Below are 18148 nucleotides of genomic sequence, written 5' to 3' on the forward strand. Positions count from 1 at the left end.
TACAACCTTTCAGTTACTTGCCAGATATGAGTGATTGCAGCGAATTGCAAGCAGGTTTCTTACATGACCATTGACACTCGATTTCTGGTTTGGTTTGTCCATCAAATGATTCTTCAACTGAAAACATAATTGTTTTTATTGAATAAGGGGAGAAAACAGCACTGTTTGCTTTGAAATGTTCCATTATGTTTAGTATGTAAGATTAGTCTGGCTCTAGAAACTCATAGCAGTACACTCTTTGCAGTGATATTAAAATGCCATCAGAATATGTGTCTTAAGGTTTTCACACAACTTAATTTAGCTATGCTGCAGAGCAGGGTTAGCACCATAGATATAAATAAAATGGGTAGAACAGACTGCACTCTAAGTTTAAGTCCACACAGGGTTCAAGGAATGAAACTCAAAAATAAATCAGGCCACCATAGTGTCTTTTCTAATATGGGTACTAAGAGAACAATTAAATACAGTTGAAATTGGAAGTTTACATACACCTTAGTCAAACACATTAACTTTTTTCACAATTCCTGACATGTAATCCCAGTAAAAATGTGTCTTAAGTCAGGATCACCACTTTATTTTAAGAATGAAATGTCAGAATAATAGTTAAGAATGATTTCAGCTTTTATTTATTTTATCACATTCCCAGTGGGTCAGAAGTTTAGTTATACTCAATTAGTATTTGGTAGCATTGCCTTTCAATTGTTTAACTTGGGTCAAATGTTTCGGGTAGCCTTCCACAAGCTTCCCACAATAAGTTGGGTTAATTTTGGCCCATTCCTCCTGACAGCTGGTGTAACTGAGTCAGGTTTGTAGGCCTCCTTGCTCTCACATGCTTTTTCAGTTCTGCCCAAAAATGTTCTATAGGATTGAGGTCAGGGTTTGTGATGGCCACACTTTGTTGTCCTTAAGCCATTTCGCAACAACTTTGGAAGTATGCTTTGGGTCATTGTCGATTTGGAAGACCCATTTGCGACCAAGCTTTAACTTCCTGACTAATGTCTTGAGATGTTGCTTCAATATATCCACATAATTTTCCTCCCTCATGATGCCATCTATTTTGTGAAGTGCACCAGTCCCTCCTGCAGCAAAGCACCCCCACAACATGATGCTGCCACCCCCGTGCTTCACGGTTGGGATGGTGTTCTTCGGCTTGCAAGCCTCCCCCTTTTTCCTCCAAAGATAATGGTCATTATGGCCAAACAGTTCTATTTTTGTTTCATCAGACCAGAGAACATTTCTCCAAAAAGTACAATCTTTGTCCCCATGTGCAGTTGCAAACCGTAGTCTGGGTTTTTTATGGTGGTTTTAGAGCAGTGGCTTCTTCCTTGCTGAGCGGCCTTTCAAGTTTTGTCGATATAGGACTCAATTTTACTGTGGATATAGATACTTTTGTACATGTTTCCTCCAGCATCTTCACAAGGTCCTTTGTTGTTCTGGGATTGATTTGCACTTTTCGCACCAATGTTCGTTCATCTCTAGGAGACCGAACGCGTCTCCTTCCTGAGGGGTATGACGGCTGTGTGGTCCCATTGTTTATATTTGCGAACTATTGTTTGTACAGATGAATGTGGTACCTTCAGGCGTTTTGAAATTGCTCTCAATGATGGACCAGACTTGTGGTCTACAATTTGGTTTCTGAGGATTTCGTTAGATTTTCCCATGATGTCAAGTAAAGAGGCCCTGAGTTTGAAGGTAGGCCTTGAAATACATCCACAGGTACACCTCCAATTGACTCAAAATATGTTAACTAGCCTATCAGAAGCTTCTAAAGCCATGATGTCATTTTCCAAGCTGTTTAAAGGCATAGTCAACTTAGTGTATGTAAATGTCTGACCCACTGGAATTGTGATACGACTTAAGTGAAATAATCTGTCTGTAAACAATTGTTGGAAAAATGAATTGTGTCTTGCACAAAGTAGATGTTCTAACCCACTTGCCAAAACTATAGTTTGTTAACAAGAAATGTGTGGAGTGGTTGAAAAACGATTTTTAATGACTCCAACCTAAGTGTATGTAAACTTCTGACTTCAACTGTATGTTGGTCTGTTCTACTGATTTCTGGGCACCCTCAAGGATTAATGTGTTTGAATTTTGTGGTTCAACTAATATGGTGTCACAAAACTACCCAGAAGTTGTGGAATTTTTTACTTGACTAAAATGCTGAGAAATGCATTGAACTACGAACTGTCCATTCTACTTGTTCTAACTATAATTAAAAGTATTATGGGTTAGCCCAAGTCAAGAACAGCTGGTGTAAAAAGTGACACACGGCACAATTGAGTCATAGCCAATGGCTAAGAGATAGAGTATTAAAACAGCATTTTCCAGTTCCAGGTGCTTTCTGCAAAGTGTACTGCACAGATTAATTTCATGAGCCAAACAAGTGTTCTGCAAAGAACACCACACATACAAAGATGAAATCATAGAAAGAAGAACACTCACTGATAGACATTCAGAACATCTAGTGCGTACAGTACCAGTCAAAAGTTGACACACCTACTCTTTCCAGGGTTTCTTCATTTTTACTATTTTCTACATTGTAGAATAAATGAAGACATCACAACTATGAAATAACACACATGGAATCATGTAGTAACCAAAAAGTGTTAATATAAAATATTTTAATTTGTTTAAAGATTCTTCAAAGTAGCCACCCTCAGCCTTGACAGCTATGCACACTCTTGGCATTAACTCAACCAGCTTCATGAGGTAGTCACCTAGAATGCATTTCAATTAACAGGTGTGCCTTGTTAAAAGTTAATGTGTTATTTATTTTTAATGTGTTTGAGCCAATCAGGTGTGTTGTGACAAGGTAGGGTGGTATACAGAAGATAGTCCTTTTTGGTACAAACCAAGTCCATATTATGGCAAGAACAGCTCAAATAAGCAAAGAGAAACAACAGTCCATCATTACTTTAAGACATGCAGGTCAGTCAATCTGGAAAAGTGCAAGAACTTCTTCAAGTGCAGTCGCAAAAACCATGAAGCGCTATGATGAAACTGCCTCTCATGAGGACCGCCACAGGAAAGGAAGACCCAGAGTTAGCTATACTGCAGAGGTGACACTGTCAGTGATTTATTTCGAATTCAAGGCACACTTAACCAGCATGGCTACCACAATATTCTGCAGCGATACACCATCCCATCTGGTTTGCTCTTAGTGGGACGATCTGTTTTTCAGGACTATGACACAACACACCTCCATGCTGTGTAAGGGCATCAGACGACCTGCCTCCACAATCACCCGACCCCAACCGAATTGAGATGGTTTGGGATGAGTTGGATTGCAGAGTGAAGGAAAAGCAGCTAACAAGTGCTCAGAATATGTGGCAACTCCTTCAAGACTGTTGGAAAAGCATTCCAGGTGAATCAGTTTGAGAGAATGCCAAGAATGTGCAAAGCTGTCATCAAAGCAAAGTGTGGCTACTTTGAAAATATATTTTGATTTGTTTAACACTTTTTTTGGTTACTACATGATTCAATGTGTTATTCCATAGTTTTAATGTCTTCATTTATTCTACAATGTAGAAAATAGTAAAAAATAAAGAATCACCCTTGAGTGAGTAGGTGTGTCCAAACTTTTGACAGGTACTGTACATTAGAACATGATTCACCACATCTTACATTGGGCTTCCCATCTGGGTATTAAAACCAGGTATAACAATTTATTCCCATCTTTCACTTTGGATACAAAACATCAATACCACTCCCTCCATTTTCCCCACCTCACATAGTCTGGGTTGAATGACCTTATTGTAGCCTTTTGAGAAACAACATAAGGGATTCCTACTTTGATACGTCCAATAAACATGTGGATAAGTCTTATATGTGTCATTTGTTAAAAGGTACCATGAATGTGGTCATCCTAGAGATGATCCAAAATATTAAAACATCTAGCATTCCTAATTGTTAAAACTTAATAAAAACAAAAAATGTATCTAGTATTCCTCATCACATTTTCAGAGAATTTATAACATTTATTGGGAAAAAGAAACCAATTACATGGGGGGATATATGATGTTAAATAGGTATTTCTTTAAATATTTCTGTACACCTTTGCATAACCATGAGCTCGTGATGAGCTCATGATGAGTTCTGTTTTGGGTACGTTAGATTAACAGTCACAGTTTGTTTCATTCCTTTCTCATTTGAGGTAATGCATTGGGTAGATGTTTGTTTTGCTTTCTTTTCTACACAATGAACGCAGTATATTACAGTGTATGACGTTATAGATCTACTTGCTCAATTCATCGTTTGAGGTCTAGCTTGGCCATAGAAAAATCATCTTAAAATCTGAGGTTTGTTTTCTGTTCAAATACTTTCAACTAAGCCCTCCTCGACTATTCATTTATTTATGCATGACCGTCTTCAGACAGCTATGTTAGCGTTTGATATTGAATTACATTCATTCAAGTATTGCACTGCCTGACCCGGTACTGGTAGCTGTAAGGTTTATCACGCCATTGGTGGCACAGGTTTACTTTGTGTCCAAAAAAATATTATAAAATCACAGTGACCAAACAACTTTACGTAAGAGCCACGGACAGTTTCTGTACAACGTGTTGAATAAATCTGTGTCGATATGCATTACTGGCAAGACAATAACTTTGTGGTTATAAGAAGTACCAGCTAAGTTCTGCTGTACATGGCAATGCACCACCAATAACCTAGCAGCAGGGACCACCATTTGCACTATGCGTGAATTTCAAAAAGCAGAGACGAGCAGACTGACTTACTGCACTGTAAACACAAGGGCCTGGGACAGTTTTGCCATGAGGTACATGAACATACTGTGCATTTGGAAAGTATTCAGACCCCTTGACTAAATCCACATGTTATTACATTACAGGCTTTTTCTAAAATCTATTACATATTTTTTTCCTGATCAATCTACACACAATACCCCAAAATAACAAAGCAGAAACAGGTTTTTTGACATTTTTGCAAATGTATTAAAAATACAATTATTCAGACCCTTTGCTATGAGACTCGAAATTGAGATCAGGTGCATCCTGTTTCCATTGATCACCCTTGATGTTTCTACAACTTGATTGAAGCTCACCTGTAGTAAATTCAATTGACTGGACATGATTTAGAAAGGCACATACCTGTCTTCACAAGGTCCCACAGTTGACAGTGCATATCAGAGCAAAAACCAAGCCATGAGGTCAAAGGAATTGTCCATAGAGCTCCGAGACAGGATTGTGTCAAGACACAGATCTGGGGAAGGGTACCAAAACATTTCTGCATCATTGAAGGTCCCCAAGAACACAGTGGCCTCCATCATTCTTAAATGGAAGAAGTTTGGAACCACCAAGACTCTTCTTAGAGCTGGCCGCCCGGCCAAACTGAGCAATCGTGGGAGAAGGGCTTTGGTCAGGGAGGTGACCAAGAACCCGATATCACTGACAGAGATCCAGAGTTCCTTTGTGGAGATGGGTGAACCTTCCAGAAGAACAACCATCTCTGCAGCACTCCACCAATCAGGCTTTTATGGTAGAGTGGCCAGACAGAAGTCACTCCTCAGTAAAAGACACATGACAGCCCGCTTGGATTTGGCCAAAAGGCACCTATAGACTCTCAGACCATGAGAAACAAGCTTCTCTGTTCTGATGAAACCAAGATTGAAGTCTTTGGTCTGAATGCCAAGCGTCACATCTGGAGGAAACCTGGCACCATCTCATCAGTGAAGCATGGTGGTGGCGGCATCATGATGTGGGGAGTTTTTTCAGCGGCAGGGACTGGGAGACTTGTCAGGATCAAGGTAAAGATGAACGGAGAAAAGTACAGAGAACCTTGATTCAAACCTGCTCCAGGGTGCTCAGGACCTCAGACTGGGGTGAAGGTTCACCTTCCAACAGGATAACGACGTTATGCAGACAGCCAAGACAATGCAGGAGTGGCTTTGGGATAAGTCTCTGAGTGGCCCAGCCAGAGCCCGGACCCAATAGAACTCTCTGGAGAGACCTGAAAATAGCTTTGCAGCAACACTTTCCATCCAACCTGACAGAGCTTAAGAGGATCTGCAGAGAAGAATGGGAGAAACTCCCCAAATACAGGTGTGCCAAGCTTGTAGCATCATACCCAAGAAGACTCGAGGCTGTAATCACCCCCAAAGGTACACACAAAGTACTGAGTAAAGGGTTTGAATACTTATGTAAATGTACTATTTTTTATTTTATACATTTGCTAACATAAAAAATAAAACGTTTTTGCTTTGTCATTATGGGGTATTGTGTGTAGATTGAGGAAGAAAAAAAATATTTAATCAATTTTAGAATACGACTGTAACGTATCAGAATTAGAAAAAAAGTCTAGGGGTCTGAATACTTTCCCAATGCACTGTAGTTTGGAGCAGCCAGCCATGTTAGAGACCGGAGCAGGAAATGACCCCTAGAGGGCCCAGACATTCTACATAGTGTTGTGCTATGATACCAGAGAGGTTTGATATGTGATTTTCATCCACCAATAAAAAGTGAAATAATGTAGGTTTCACACAGTCCTCAATAAAACATTTTGCCATCCATTAAGAAAAGTCCATTGAAATCGAACAGACCACAAAAATAAATGCTACCAATTAAACAATAACTTCTTTCTGACCACATGATTCAGGATTGTCACACTGAAAATCGAGGAATGAGGGAAATGCCCAAGCAAGCATAACTAAATAGTTTGGCAATAGTTTTTTTCTTGAAATGAACATAACTTGTCACGGTAAGGGACAGGATTAGTTAACATTCAATACAACTACTACTAAAGTGCCATTCTACAGAGGCCCCTGGCAGGAAATGAGCAGCTTGGAAAACCAGAGGCTCGACCCCCAAGAGCCCCACTCCACAACATTTACAATAGAAACCTGGAAATCCCCTATAGAAGTTATTATGGCAACGTACATTACAACCAGTTCATAGGACCCCACTCAACAAACATTGTTTTAAATTTGCCATGGCAAGCGACACCCCATCAGCACGACAATCAAACCATCACCTTATAACACAGTTACATGGGGATAAGTACTGTCTGACAGAAGCGGCAGAGGAGCAGGAGCAGAAAAACTTCAAACATACCACATCTGTTATCCGTATGATGAATTGTTTCAATTCATTCTCTTGGCAGGTCCAACTAACACCAGTTTCACTTATTTCAGAGGTAATTTGTGTTCTCGGCCATGGATCAAATAGCCTTAGCATTCGCTCTATTCTTGTCTGGACTGGGTTTAGCCATAGTACACATTAGGAAACATTTTTTGTAGTTTCTCTTCTCCCATTCAAACAACTGAGAAGTGGAGAATACTGTCTGTAAGGGGTACTTAGTGTTAGAGAGGTATAAATAAGTGCTATATGTTTACTTTAATGACCCCAGCAGCTCAGATTTGCATCTCTTGGTTAAAACAGTAACCCTCCCCATCCCACCACACACTATAATGCCTCCAGCACTGTCTGACTGGCTTTAGATAAAACAGACAAGCTCACTTTATTAACACATGAAGATGAACTCAGATCACAACAATTGCTAGCAGCATTCTGTCCAAACACTTATTTGATGAGATCCACCATCATTTAATGTTCTAAAGAGGAGAGATATCACTCATTTGTTTGTTCTGACATTGCCGACCCATAAAAAGCTTAATAGGAGATAAACATGCTGTAGTTGCAAGTGACAGGAGAGAGTAGGAACATAAGGGGATGCATTTCATTCATAGAACAGACACTAGATTTCTAACGGCAGAAATGGGATAATGTGCAGAAATAACACTGCGTGAATTGCATTTCTGAGTTTAAGGTAATTTTTGTGACCATTTAAAACGTAATTGAATATATATTTATGAGAATACTCATTTTTCTACACAAGCCTTTAGGGCTAAAAAAAGTACAGTATTGTAAAGCACTAGTATAGTCTGTACCTAGAGGTACTTTGCATGCATCGCTATGAGCGTTACGAGACCACACTAAAACAGTCATAATGCCTCACTCATATTTAAATCAACTAAAGATAAACACTAAGGACTTTTTAAAAGTAAAAAAATGTTTATGAATAGCTATGGCAACTGTTATGAGGCATGATGGCAGAGAAAATAAGGAGCTCATAAGCTTTCCATAGGATACATTTAAAGTATTTTTGGTAAACTTTGGGTCTTTGCTTTATTTACAATCATAAAATATTGTTTTGAGTAAAATCATGTATCTATTTAGTCCTCAACATGTCGCATTGGACCACAATATATATTCTAAAAAAATATTGTAACTTTAAAACATTTCTGTTTTTAATCTCAATAGAGAAGTTTTATTAAAACTACGAAAGTGAGGAAGAGGATGAAACAAACTGTGACATGACGAGCAGCATCAGCTACACAGACACCCACGGTCCCAAAGACACACAGCCCCTGGGAAGAAGAACATCTGTGAAAAGATCAGCCATTAAGCGTGTTTAGGTTCTTTTTTTCATAGAGTACTAGAAAAAAAGGTATATTCAAAGCTACAAATAACAGACTATGCTTTTAATTTCATGCGTCATATAAAATATTAGTTATTTTTCTTTTTTTCTCCATATATTTACATATTATTTTTTGTTCTGTACAATAAAAGTTCAATCCACATGACATTCTTAAAAATATTTTCTGACCCATAATTACTTTGACATGAAAAACAATATGAGAAAACCAGAAAACAAACGAGGCGTCTGTCTACTCTCTGTAGGACTTCTTTGAAGCCTTGATTGAAGCTCCAGACTGGATCGTCCTGCATAAATAAAATCTGTGAGGGTGACGGGAGCACACACTGAACACACAACAAGAGGGCAGGGTAGGGGACAAGCACTGGCCCCTGTCACAGTGGTGAGGGGACCTCGACAGAGTGGAGGTCTCTGTGGGAAAGAGTTCTAAGCATGGCCATGAAGCGGAGCAACTCCGTGCTCACTGTGAGCACAGCATTGTTTTCTATCTGACGCGTCAGTGGCTCATGTGTTCAGTGCAGGCAGCCAGAGATCCATCTATTGATCCATCCATCACAAACTCTACAGACCAAGTTGAAGCAGGGTAGTCTTAGAGCCATAGTCTCAATACTGCTTTCTCAACCGATCTCTTCACCCCATCACTCAGACAAATGGATTTGGTTCAGTCCATATGTCTGATCGGACGTTGCCAGGTTACTGGGGCTGTGTGCTGGAGCGGCCTGATATGCTATCTGCCCTGTGAGAGACCAGCTGCTGCTCCTGTTGCTGCTGTTGTTGGAGTTGTTGTTGCTGTTGTTGTTGCTGCTGCTGGAGTTGTTGCTGCTGCTGCTGATGTTGCTGTTGTAGCTGCTGCTGCTGCTGGTGTTGTGTGCTGGCGAAGGCTCCTTGCTGCTGCAGTGGGAACGCTGTTTGCAGGATCAGCTGGGTGGACTGGTTTCCATGGAGCAGCCGAGGGCCCTAGATAGGAAGAAAAGAGAGAGGTGAGTGGCTGGTCAGAATAGGGACAAGAACCGGATCTACCTTTAGAAACGTTACTCTCTGGTGGTCACCTCACCTGGAGGAACTGTGTTTGTTGCTGGGCCAGCCCTTGCTGTGTTGCTTCGGCCTGAGACTGAGCCTGCTGCTCCTGCTGCTGAGGCTGCTGCTGGGCAATGCTGATGGTCTGAGTCTGGCCCTGCTGAGGAGCAAATGCTGTTACCACCTGGCCCATGAACATGGTTGTAGGGACCATCACCGCTCCACACGCCATCGGCCCAGTCACCAGCTTAGTCAGCAACTGAGAGCCAGCAGGGAACCTGAGAGAGATGAGGGAGTGAGGGTGGTAATGAATGAGCAACATATATTTTTTTAAACAGACACATGAAAATGTATGCAAATCCTGTGGATAATCAGCATATTTCTCAGTAACATCAGCCACTGAGTGTGGCGCATACCGAGTGAGAGGAGAACATACCCTGTTGGTGGCATCGTGTACCTGATCTGTCCCGAGCGGTCCTGGGCAAAGTTTGCCATGGCAGCTGTGTTGTTGCTGCTGTTCTGGGCCAGGCTGGTAGCGATCTGGACCACATTGGCCTGGTTGGGCTGAGAGATCATCATGGTGTTGTATAGGGAAGCCGGCAGGGCACTCTGCTGGGGCGGCAGAGAGTGAGTGGACCGCACTGAAGACTGTGAGAGGACAGAGCTGGTGTCTCGTAACAGGTTCTGTTGTTGGGGCTGGGACTGCTGCTGGGGTTGTTGTTGGACCGTGTGTTGCTGTGGAGTGCTGCCCTGAAGACTGCCTGCAGACACCACTTGGCCATGCATGGTGAGCGCACCCCCTGGCTGCATGGTGGTCCCGTGTGCCAGCTGCACAGAACCCAGGCTCAGCCCACTTGTACCCGGCTGGAGAAACATCTGCACCAGAGCAAATACCACAGAGTTAGACGAATCTCCTTTCATAGACAAACACAGGCATAATGACAGATACATGCATCCACGCAAATGTGCAGACCTTTTGGTTCAAGTACTCACACATACATAAGAGGGCAGGTGGTTAGTATATGAGGCCCAATAGCGCTATTCCCCAGACAGACAGTAGGGGGCAGTGCTCACCTGTAGGCCATGGCCCTGCACCTTGTTGAGCTCTTCCTGGATCTGCCTGAGCTCCTGCTGCTGCCTCTGGATGTTGGCCTCGATCATCCTGGTCCTCTGCTCCAGCTGATCCTTCAGGTGCTGCATTGCATCCAGCTGGGTGGAAAACTGTACCATGGGCTAACAAAGTTACCTGTCTTTCAAAGATAATTTGTAAAAATCCAAATAACTTCATAGAGCTTCATTGTAAAGGGTTTATACACTGTTTCCCATGCTTGCTCAATGAACCATAAACAATTAACGAACATGCACCTGTGGAACAGTCGTTAAGACACTAACAGCTTACAGACGGTAGGCAACTAAGGTCACAGTTATGAAAACCTAGGACACTAAAGAGGCCTATCTACTGACTCTGAAAAACACCAAAAGAAAGATGCCCAGGGTCCCTGCTCACCATGCCTTATTCATGCTGCAAGGAGGCATGAGGACTGCAGATGTAGCCGATGCTAAATAAATTGCAATGTCCGTACTGTGAGACACCTAAGACAGTGCTACAGGGAGACAGGACGGACAGCTGATTGTCCTCGCAGTGGCAGACCACATGTAACAACACCTGCACAGGATCGGTACACCCGAACATCACACCTGCGGGACAGGTACAGGATGGCAACAACAACTGCACGAGTTACACCAGGAACACACAACACACACAACACACAATCCCATCAGTGCTCAGACTGTTTGCACTAGGCTGAGAGAGGCTGGACTGAGGGCTTGTAGGCCTGTTGTAAGGCAGGTCCTCACCAGACATCACCGACAACAATGTCGCCTATGGGCACAAACCCACCATCACTGGCCCAGATAGGACTGGCAAAAAATGCTCTTCACTGACGAGTCGCGGTTTTGTCTCACCAGGGGTGATGGTCGGAATCGTGTTTATCGTTAAAGGAATGAGTGTAACACCGAGGCCTGTACTCTGGAGCGGGATCGATTTGGAGGTGGAGGGTCCGTTGTGGTCTGGGGCGGTGTGTCACAGCATCATCGGACTGAGCTTGTTGTCATTGCAGACATTCTCAACGCTGTGCGTTACAGGGAAGACATCCTCCTCCCTCATGTGGTACGTTTCCTGCAGGCTCATACTGATATGACCCTCCAGCATGACAATGCCACCAACCACACTGCTCATTCTGTGCATGATTTCCTGCAAGACAGGAATGTCAGTGTTCTGCCATGGCCAGCGAAGAGCCCGGATCTCAATCCCATTGAGCACGTCTGGGACCTGTTGGATCGGACGGCGAGGGCTAGGGCCATTCCCCCCAGAAATGTCTGGGAACTTGCAGTTGCCTTGGTGGAAGAGTGGGGTAACATCTCACAGCAAGACCTGGCAAATCTGGTGCAGTCCATGAGGAGGAGATGCACTGCAGTACTTAATGCAGCTGGTGGCCACACCAGATACTGACTGTTACTTTTGACCCCCCTCCCCCTTTGTTCAGGGACACATTATTCAATTTCTGTTAGTGACAGTTTATGTCTCAGTTGTTGAATCTCGTTATGTTCATACAAGCATTTACACATGTTAAGTTTGCTGAAAATAAACACAGTTGACAGTGAGAGGACGTTTTTGGTTGTTGTTGAGTTTCTGTGTCACTGACTCTAGCAAAAGAAACTGCCAAATTACAATCATGAGGAAGATTTCTCACCTGGACACTGGGCTGGATCTGAAGCTGCTGCTGTTGAGGTGGTGGTTGCTGCTGTTGCAGTTGTTGTTGCTGCTGCTGCGGTTGTTGTTGTGGAACCATGGATGGGGTCATGTTCTGCCCTGTGTTCTGGGTGTGCTGGGAGCTCATCGATTGCTGTTGGATACAAGCACAGGAACTACATTAGGAATCAAATCACTATCAAATATAGAGAGAGGCTTGACTGCAAGCTGAAAGAAACCCACTCTGACCTGACTGCTGATTGATGATCTTCGCTGTGATGTCATCTCAATAGCAGAGACGGACTGGCATCCCGGTGTACCCCCGTCTGTCTTAAGCTTAGGTGCTGAGAAGGAAAAACCGAACACCTTACTCTTAGGATCAAAGAAGCTCTCAGGACAGATGACATCATATCAGACAAGATGGATGTAGTAACATCATGTGGTCAGCTCTTACAGGCTGGGTTGGAGATGGCAGTGTGGGACGAGGACTTGCGGGAGCTGTGTGAGGAGGCCGAGGGCGTCCGGCTGCGGTCAAAGCCCTCTAGGGCCTCCTTCAGACTGGAGGTGTTGAGCTGGTGTTGAGACTCAGAACCAGAGTCCTGAGACTGCTGTGAGATGAGAGAGCAGAGAGAACAGTCAGTAGAGACTCACTACTAGAACTCCCAAGCCTTGTTAGAACACTTGGGAAATACATCCTTCCTTCCTCCCTTGCATGAGGTAATCACTGATCTAACACAGTTGGATTGGTGAAAAGAAGGATCGTACTACTGGGATTGAAGGACGCATTCAAAACCCAAAACCCATAACCCATCTTACTCCAGTGAGAGTCACAGACAGTGAGACATCGTATCCCTTAAGCTGAACAAGACCTCATTAACCAAACTCAGCCATCTCTTTATTCCTGCTCAGTGATTTCTTATGTTCAGTGGTCAGCAAGTTCACACATTGGTCTTATAAGTGTCTCACCTTATCTACTGCAGAGATCTCTGGCGGTGACTCCTCAACAATCCCCAGCTCTCTGCGCTGTTCAGCCCTCACCTCTGCATAGCTGCTCCACAAGAGAGGGACAGTGTTGAACATCATGCCCGATGGTGGTGTATGTGATAGTGTTTAGGATGTCAATGCAATACTGCTGGTTATATGTAGTATGACTGACACATTGATACTTGTTGCGAGATATGCATATGAATATCCTTTTTAGTGATTAGTCGATCTTCACCTGACGACAGTGTGCGTGCAGACGATGAACTCGGGCCTGGAGTTCCACTGGTGGTAGGTGATGTAGTAATGGGTCTGGAGCCAGATCCACTGTTGACCTTTGGTGAGAAACCTGTAGTAGCACGATTTCCCCTTCCCATACTGCATTACTGCAGAATGCAGCAAGAGAGAAAGAGGAGAGAGATGATGTCACAGATCTGTACATGGGACAGTAAAACACAAACACACTCATAAAATGTGCACTTACAAAATACACAAATGCGACAAAAAAAATGACTCACAGTGTTCGTGGCATTTGGCCAGTGTCTCCAGGTCATCTACGTGGTAGTAGTCATATCCAGATGTACCCAGAACCTCAAACGGCAGGTAACCTATTATGGGCGGAGCCCTAGGGAGATAAACAAGCAATGTTATTAATGTGACAGCATAACCCATTTAAATACAATGATATACAGTTTCTCAGCCTTTTAAGCAGTAATAACACATTAAAACCCCATACAAAGCATTGTATTAACCTCTGGACATAATGTCCACAAAGGTCCATATAATATAGGTTTTCAGTAGCAGCGAAACACTAAGTACTCCATCTAGTGCTGTTGCTCCTAAACGTTTGAGACTCAGAGCTGTCTCCTCGAGAGAGCAAGCCGACTGACTGGCCCAGATATAGAACATAGCAGCCAGCTAACAGAGTTGACCCAAACACACTCTCACTGGGACTGTGTTCTGACTGATGTGCTGAGTCTCACACAGCTAGAGGCTAACTCTCTATTGCATGACATAGGCAAGTAAGCACACACACAGACATGGATATAGACAGCACACATTACCTGTGGTCCAAGAAGAGGAACTTCCATTCTAAGCTGTGTCTAGAGGTGAATTCTTCATTGGGTTCTTCAACAGTGCACATCTCCTGTGGGGTGAATTAAGAAAAACTAGATGTTTACATCTCATACAAAGAAAATAATTTTACAGTGCTCCTACTAAGAACACTTTACAGTACATTAGACATATTTGGTTACCTAGCTACCGAAATATGCAGTCTGTGATATATAAGTCTATAGAATTCCAATTGTCTTACCTTGATAAACTGTGGTTTGGCTAATCTCACAGTTGCTATAAAACAGACTCGGTCCTCAAAAGCGGGCCGGAGTGACCGCTGGATCACCCCTTCCAAGCCATTTGGAGTTGAGTTAGGCACTATAGGAGAAAGGGAAACTTAGTCATTGTTGCCTTTTGGTCGGTCTAAGTGCATTTATGGTCACAAACCAAATAAAGACCAGCTACTTGTGTACTACATTCAAAGTCTAATTTTTCCTAAATCAATATAATGAAAACTTACCATTATTCAGGGACTTGAAGTTTCCGATGAACTTAACATACTCATACACAGGAGGCTCTTTGGGGTCGATCGTCCCTCGGAGCATGTGGCAACAGAATTCTAACTGGTTTTTCGCTGAAAACAAATTAAATCATACAATAAAGCAGAGTACAATTTGATTGACTTGGTTTAAATAAACTCATCTAGTTCTGAAACAAATCATTTACTCATGGCATGCTGTGGCCAAAACTTGACATAGGCCATTTAGACCATGAACATGATAGAAACTACTAGACGATAATGAAACAGCTCCAGTACTTACTCTTGAGATACTCTGGCGTTAGCGTCTCTCCCTCCAGTATGTGAGATGACAGGGCTTTATACACGTCTGAATGTTCCCCCAGGGGCAGGAAGTTCAACAGGTTCTGATCCACCAGGTCAGACTAAAACCAACACACACATGTATGTCATCCTTGGTCATTGATGTCAACCTTACATACTGTAGGCATTAACTCATGTATATGTATGGAGTGAATACTCACAGGAAGATGTTCCAGTAGAGATGTAACACTCTCTGAGACATAGATTATGTTCCCATCTGTCATAATTGCTAGGAAGAAGCCGTCTAATGCCTAGCAGATACAAAACAGTGTGTTAAAACACCATCTACTTGCAAAATAGAATGTGAGAAAGTGAACTATGTAGAAAACAGGTACCATTGCGCTCAACCTTGAACTTGAATAGTCCTTGGTGCGTTAAACCAAAAAGGGTGGGGGGGTTTTCTTGCTTACACAGCAGGCAGGGAAAAAAATTCAGAGACGTTTCGTTGTCAACCTTCTTCAGTTAACTACAAAAACAGTACAGAATGTTGCTACTGATATCCTTGGACTGACATCCTTTCTTTCAGGATACTTCTTAGTGAAAGGATGTGCAAACTACTGTACTTTAGTGTGTCAAGTGCCACTGACCTCCAGCATCAGCTGTGTGAACTCTTCATTACTAAGAAAAGGAGGTTTCCAGTCCTGTCGGATCTCACTCGACTCTGACTGCGCAGCTATTTCTGACAGAAACACAGATGGGGGAGTAATTGATGTTAAATACTCAGACAGCTTGGTAAAAACACAGAAATGTTCCTATTCTTCCAGACATGTTGATATCCGAGGCCTAGGAGGAGAGGTCTTTACCTTTATGCTTGCGTAGGAAGTCGATGCTCTTCTGTAAGATGGTGGACTTGTCCATCTTTCGGGTGTTGCCTGGCAGCATGGTACCCAGCTCCTTGATGAGGACATTGAACTGGTCTCTGCGTTTCTTCTCAGACTTGTTACGGGACACTCTGGAGGATTGGACATGAGAAACAAGAATACACATACTAAGATTCTAACAAAAACAACACAATGATTACATGCAACATTCGCACTGAGCTAAAGGGTAGAGCTGCCACTTTCAAGGAGCGGGACACTAACCCGGAAGCTTATAAGAAATCCTGCTATGCCCTCCGATGAACCATCAAACAGGCAAAGCATCAATACAGGACTAATATCGAATCGTACTACACTGGCTCGTCAGATGTGGCAGGGCTTGCAAACTATTACAGACTACAAAGGGAAGCACAGTCGAGAGCTGCCCAGTGACACGAGCCTACCAGACGAGCGAAATAACTTCTTTGCTCGCGTCGAGGCAAGTAACACTGAAACATGCATGAGAGCATCAGCTGTTTCGGACGACTGTGTGATCATGCTCCCCGCAGCCGATGTGAGTAAGACCTTAAAAAAGGTCAACATTCACAAGGCCGCAGGGCCAGGCGGATTACCAGGATGTGTACTCCGAGGATGCGCAGGCCAACTGGCAAGTGTCTTTACTGACATGTTCAACCTCTCCCTGTCTGAGTATATAATACCAACATGTTTCAAGCAGACCACCATAGTCCCTTTGCCCAAGAACACTAAGGTAACCTGCCTAAATTTACTACCGACCCGTAGCGCTCATGTCTGTAGCCATGAAATGCTTTGAAAGGCTGGTCATGGCTCACATTAACACCATTATCCCAGAAACCCTAGACCCACTCCAATTTGCATACCGCACCAACAGATCCACAGATGATGCCATCTCTATTGCACTCCACACTGCCGTTTCACACCTGGACAAAAGGAACATCTATGTGAGAATGCTATTCATTAACTACAGCTCAGCGTTCAACACCATAGTGCCCTCAAAGCTCATCACTAAGCTAAGGACCCTGGGACTAAACACCTCCCTCTGCAACTGGATCCTGGACTTCTTGACGGGCCGTCCCCACGTGGTAAGGGTAGGTAACAACACAGCCGCCACGCTGATCATCAACACTTGGGCCCCTCGGGGGGTGTGCTAAGCAGATAGCCTATAGGGAGGTCAGAGACCTGACCGTGTGGTGCAAGGACAACAACCTCTCCCTCAACGTGATCAAGACAAAGGAGATGATTGTGGACTAACGGGAAAAGAAGGATCGAGCACACCCCCATTCTCATCGACGGGGCTGCAGTGAAGCAGGTTGAGTGTGTCAAGTTCCTTGGTGTCCACATCACCAACAAACGATCATGGTCCAAACACACTAAAATAGTCATGAAGACGGCACGACAAAGCATATTTCCCCTCAGGAGACTGAAAAAAGTTGGCATGGGTCCTCAGATCCTCAAAAGGTTTTATAGCTGCACCATCGAGAGCATCCTGATGGGTCCTCTGCTACCACACATCTAGGTCCAAGATGCTCCTAAATAGCATCTACCCCCAAGCCGTAAGACTTCTGAACAGCTAATCTAATGGCTACCCATAAAGCTGCTGCTACTCTGTTATTATCTATCTATTATCATAGTCACTTTAATAACTCTACCTACATGTACATATTACCTCAACAGCAGTGCCACCGCAGATTGACATTGTACCGGTACCCCATGTATAAAGCCCCGCTACTGTTATATCCCGCTGCTCTTTAATTATTTGTTATTCTTTTCTATTACTTCTTTCTTTAGGTATTTTCTTAAAACTGCATTGATGGTTCAAGGCTTGTAAGTAAGCATTTCACTGTAAGGTCTGTGTGACAAATAAAATGTGATTTGATTTGATCAAACTAAGCCTACGTACAGAGTTGTCTTTAATGTTTCGCTTGAGCTCATAAAGACCTCACCGTTTTGCTTTGTCCTTTTCATCTTCTTCCATTAACCCATCAAAGATACTGCTGGCGTCATCCCTGAAAAACAAACAACCAACCATTTTTATTTCGGGCCAAAACGCTGGTGCAGATAGCATTGGTCAGACTGCTACCCCAGCCCGGTCCGTAGAGGGCAGTGCGAAGCATAGTCTAAATTTAGACAGAGCCCATGCTCAATGACTCAGCTGGTATTGAGGCAGAATGACCA

At 43.2% G+C, this 18148-nt stretch overlaps 1 protein-coding gene across 6 annotated transcripts in view; it reads right to left on the reverse strand.

Annotated features, from left to right (window-relative positions):
- Positions 1-118: 118 nt before the first annotated feature.
- Positions 119-18148, reverse strand: part of LOC118392568 (circadian locomoter output cycles protein kaput) — a 53902-nt gene continuing 35872 nt past the window's right edge. For 3 of the 6 annotated variants that reach the window (XM_035784633.2, XM_035784628.2, XM_052460255.1), the window contains exons 5-22: positions 17917-17979; positions 15941-16089; positions 15725-15816; positions 15299-15388; positions 15079-15199; positions 14778-14891; positions 14517-14635; positions 14266-14348; positions 13720-13826; positions 13440-13587; positions 13187-13268; positions 12675-12828; positions 12470-12564; positions 12222-12374; positions 10543-10689; positions 9905-10344; positions 9506-9746; positions 119-9408 (exon numbers count right to left, since the gene is read on the reverse strand). In XM_035784633.2, the coding sequence (XP_035640526.1) occupies positions 9145-9408; positions 9506-9746; positions 9905-10344; positions 10543-10689; positions 12222-12374; positions 12470-12564; positions 12675-12828; positions 13187-13268; positions 13440-13587; positions 13720-13826; positions 14266-14348; positions 14517-14635; positions 14778-14891; positions 15079-15199; positions 15299-15388; positions 15725-15816; positions 15941-16089; positions 17917-17979 (2662 nt within the window). In that variant the 3' untranslated portion in view covers positions 119-9144. The other 3 variants (XM_035784639.2, XM_035784644.2, XM_035784651.2) reach the window with 3 other exon arrangements.

This window comes from Oncorhynchus keta, chromosome 1 (assembly GCF_023373465.1).
Source record: "Oncorhynchus keta strain PuntledgeMale-10-30-2019 chromosome 1, Oket_V2, whole genome shotgun sequence".
Lineage (NCBI taxonomy): Eukaryota > Metazoa > Chordata > Actinopteri > Salmoniformes > Salmonidae > Oncorhynchus > Oncorhynchus keta.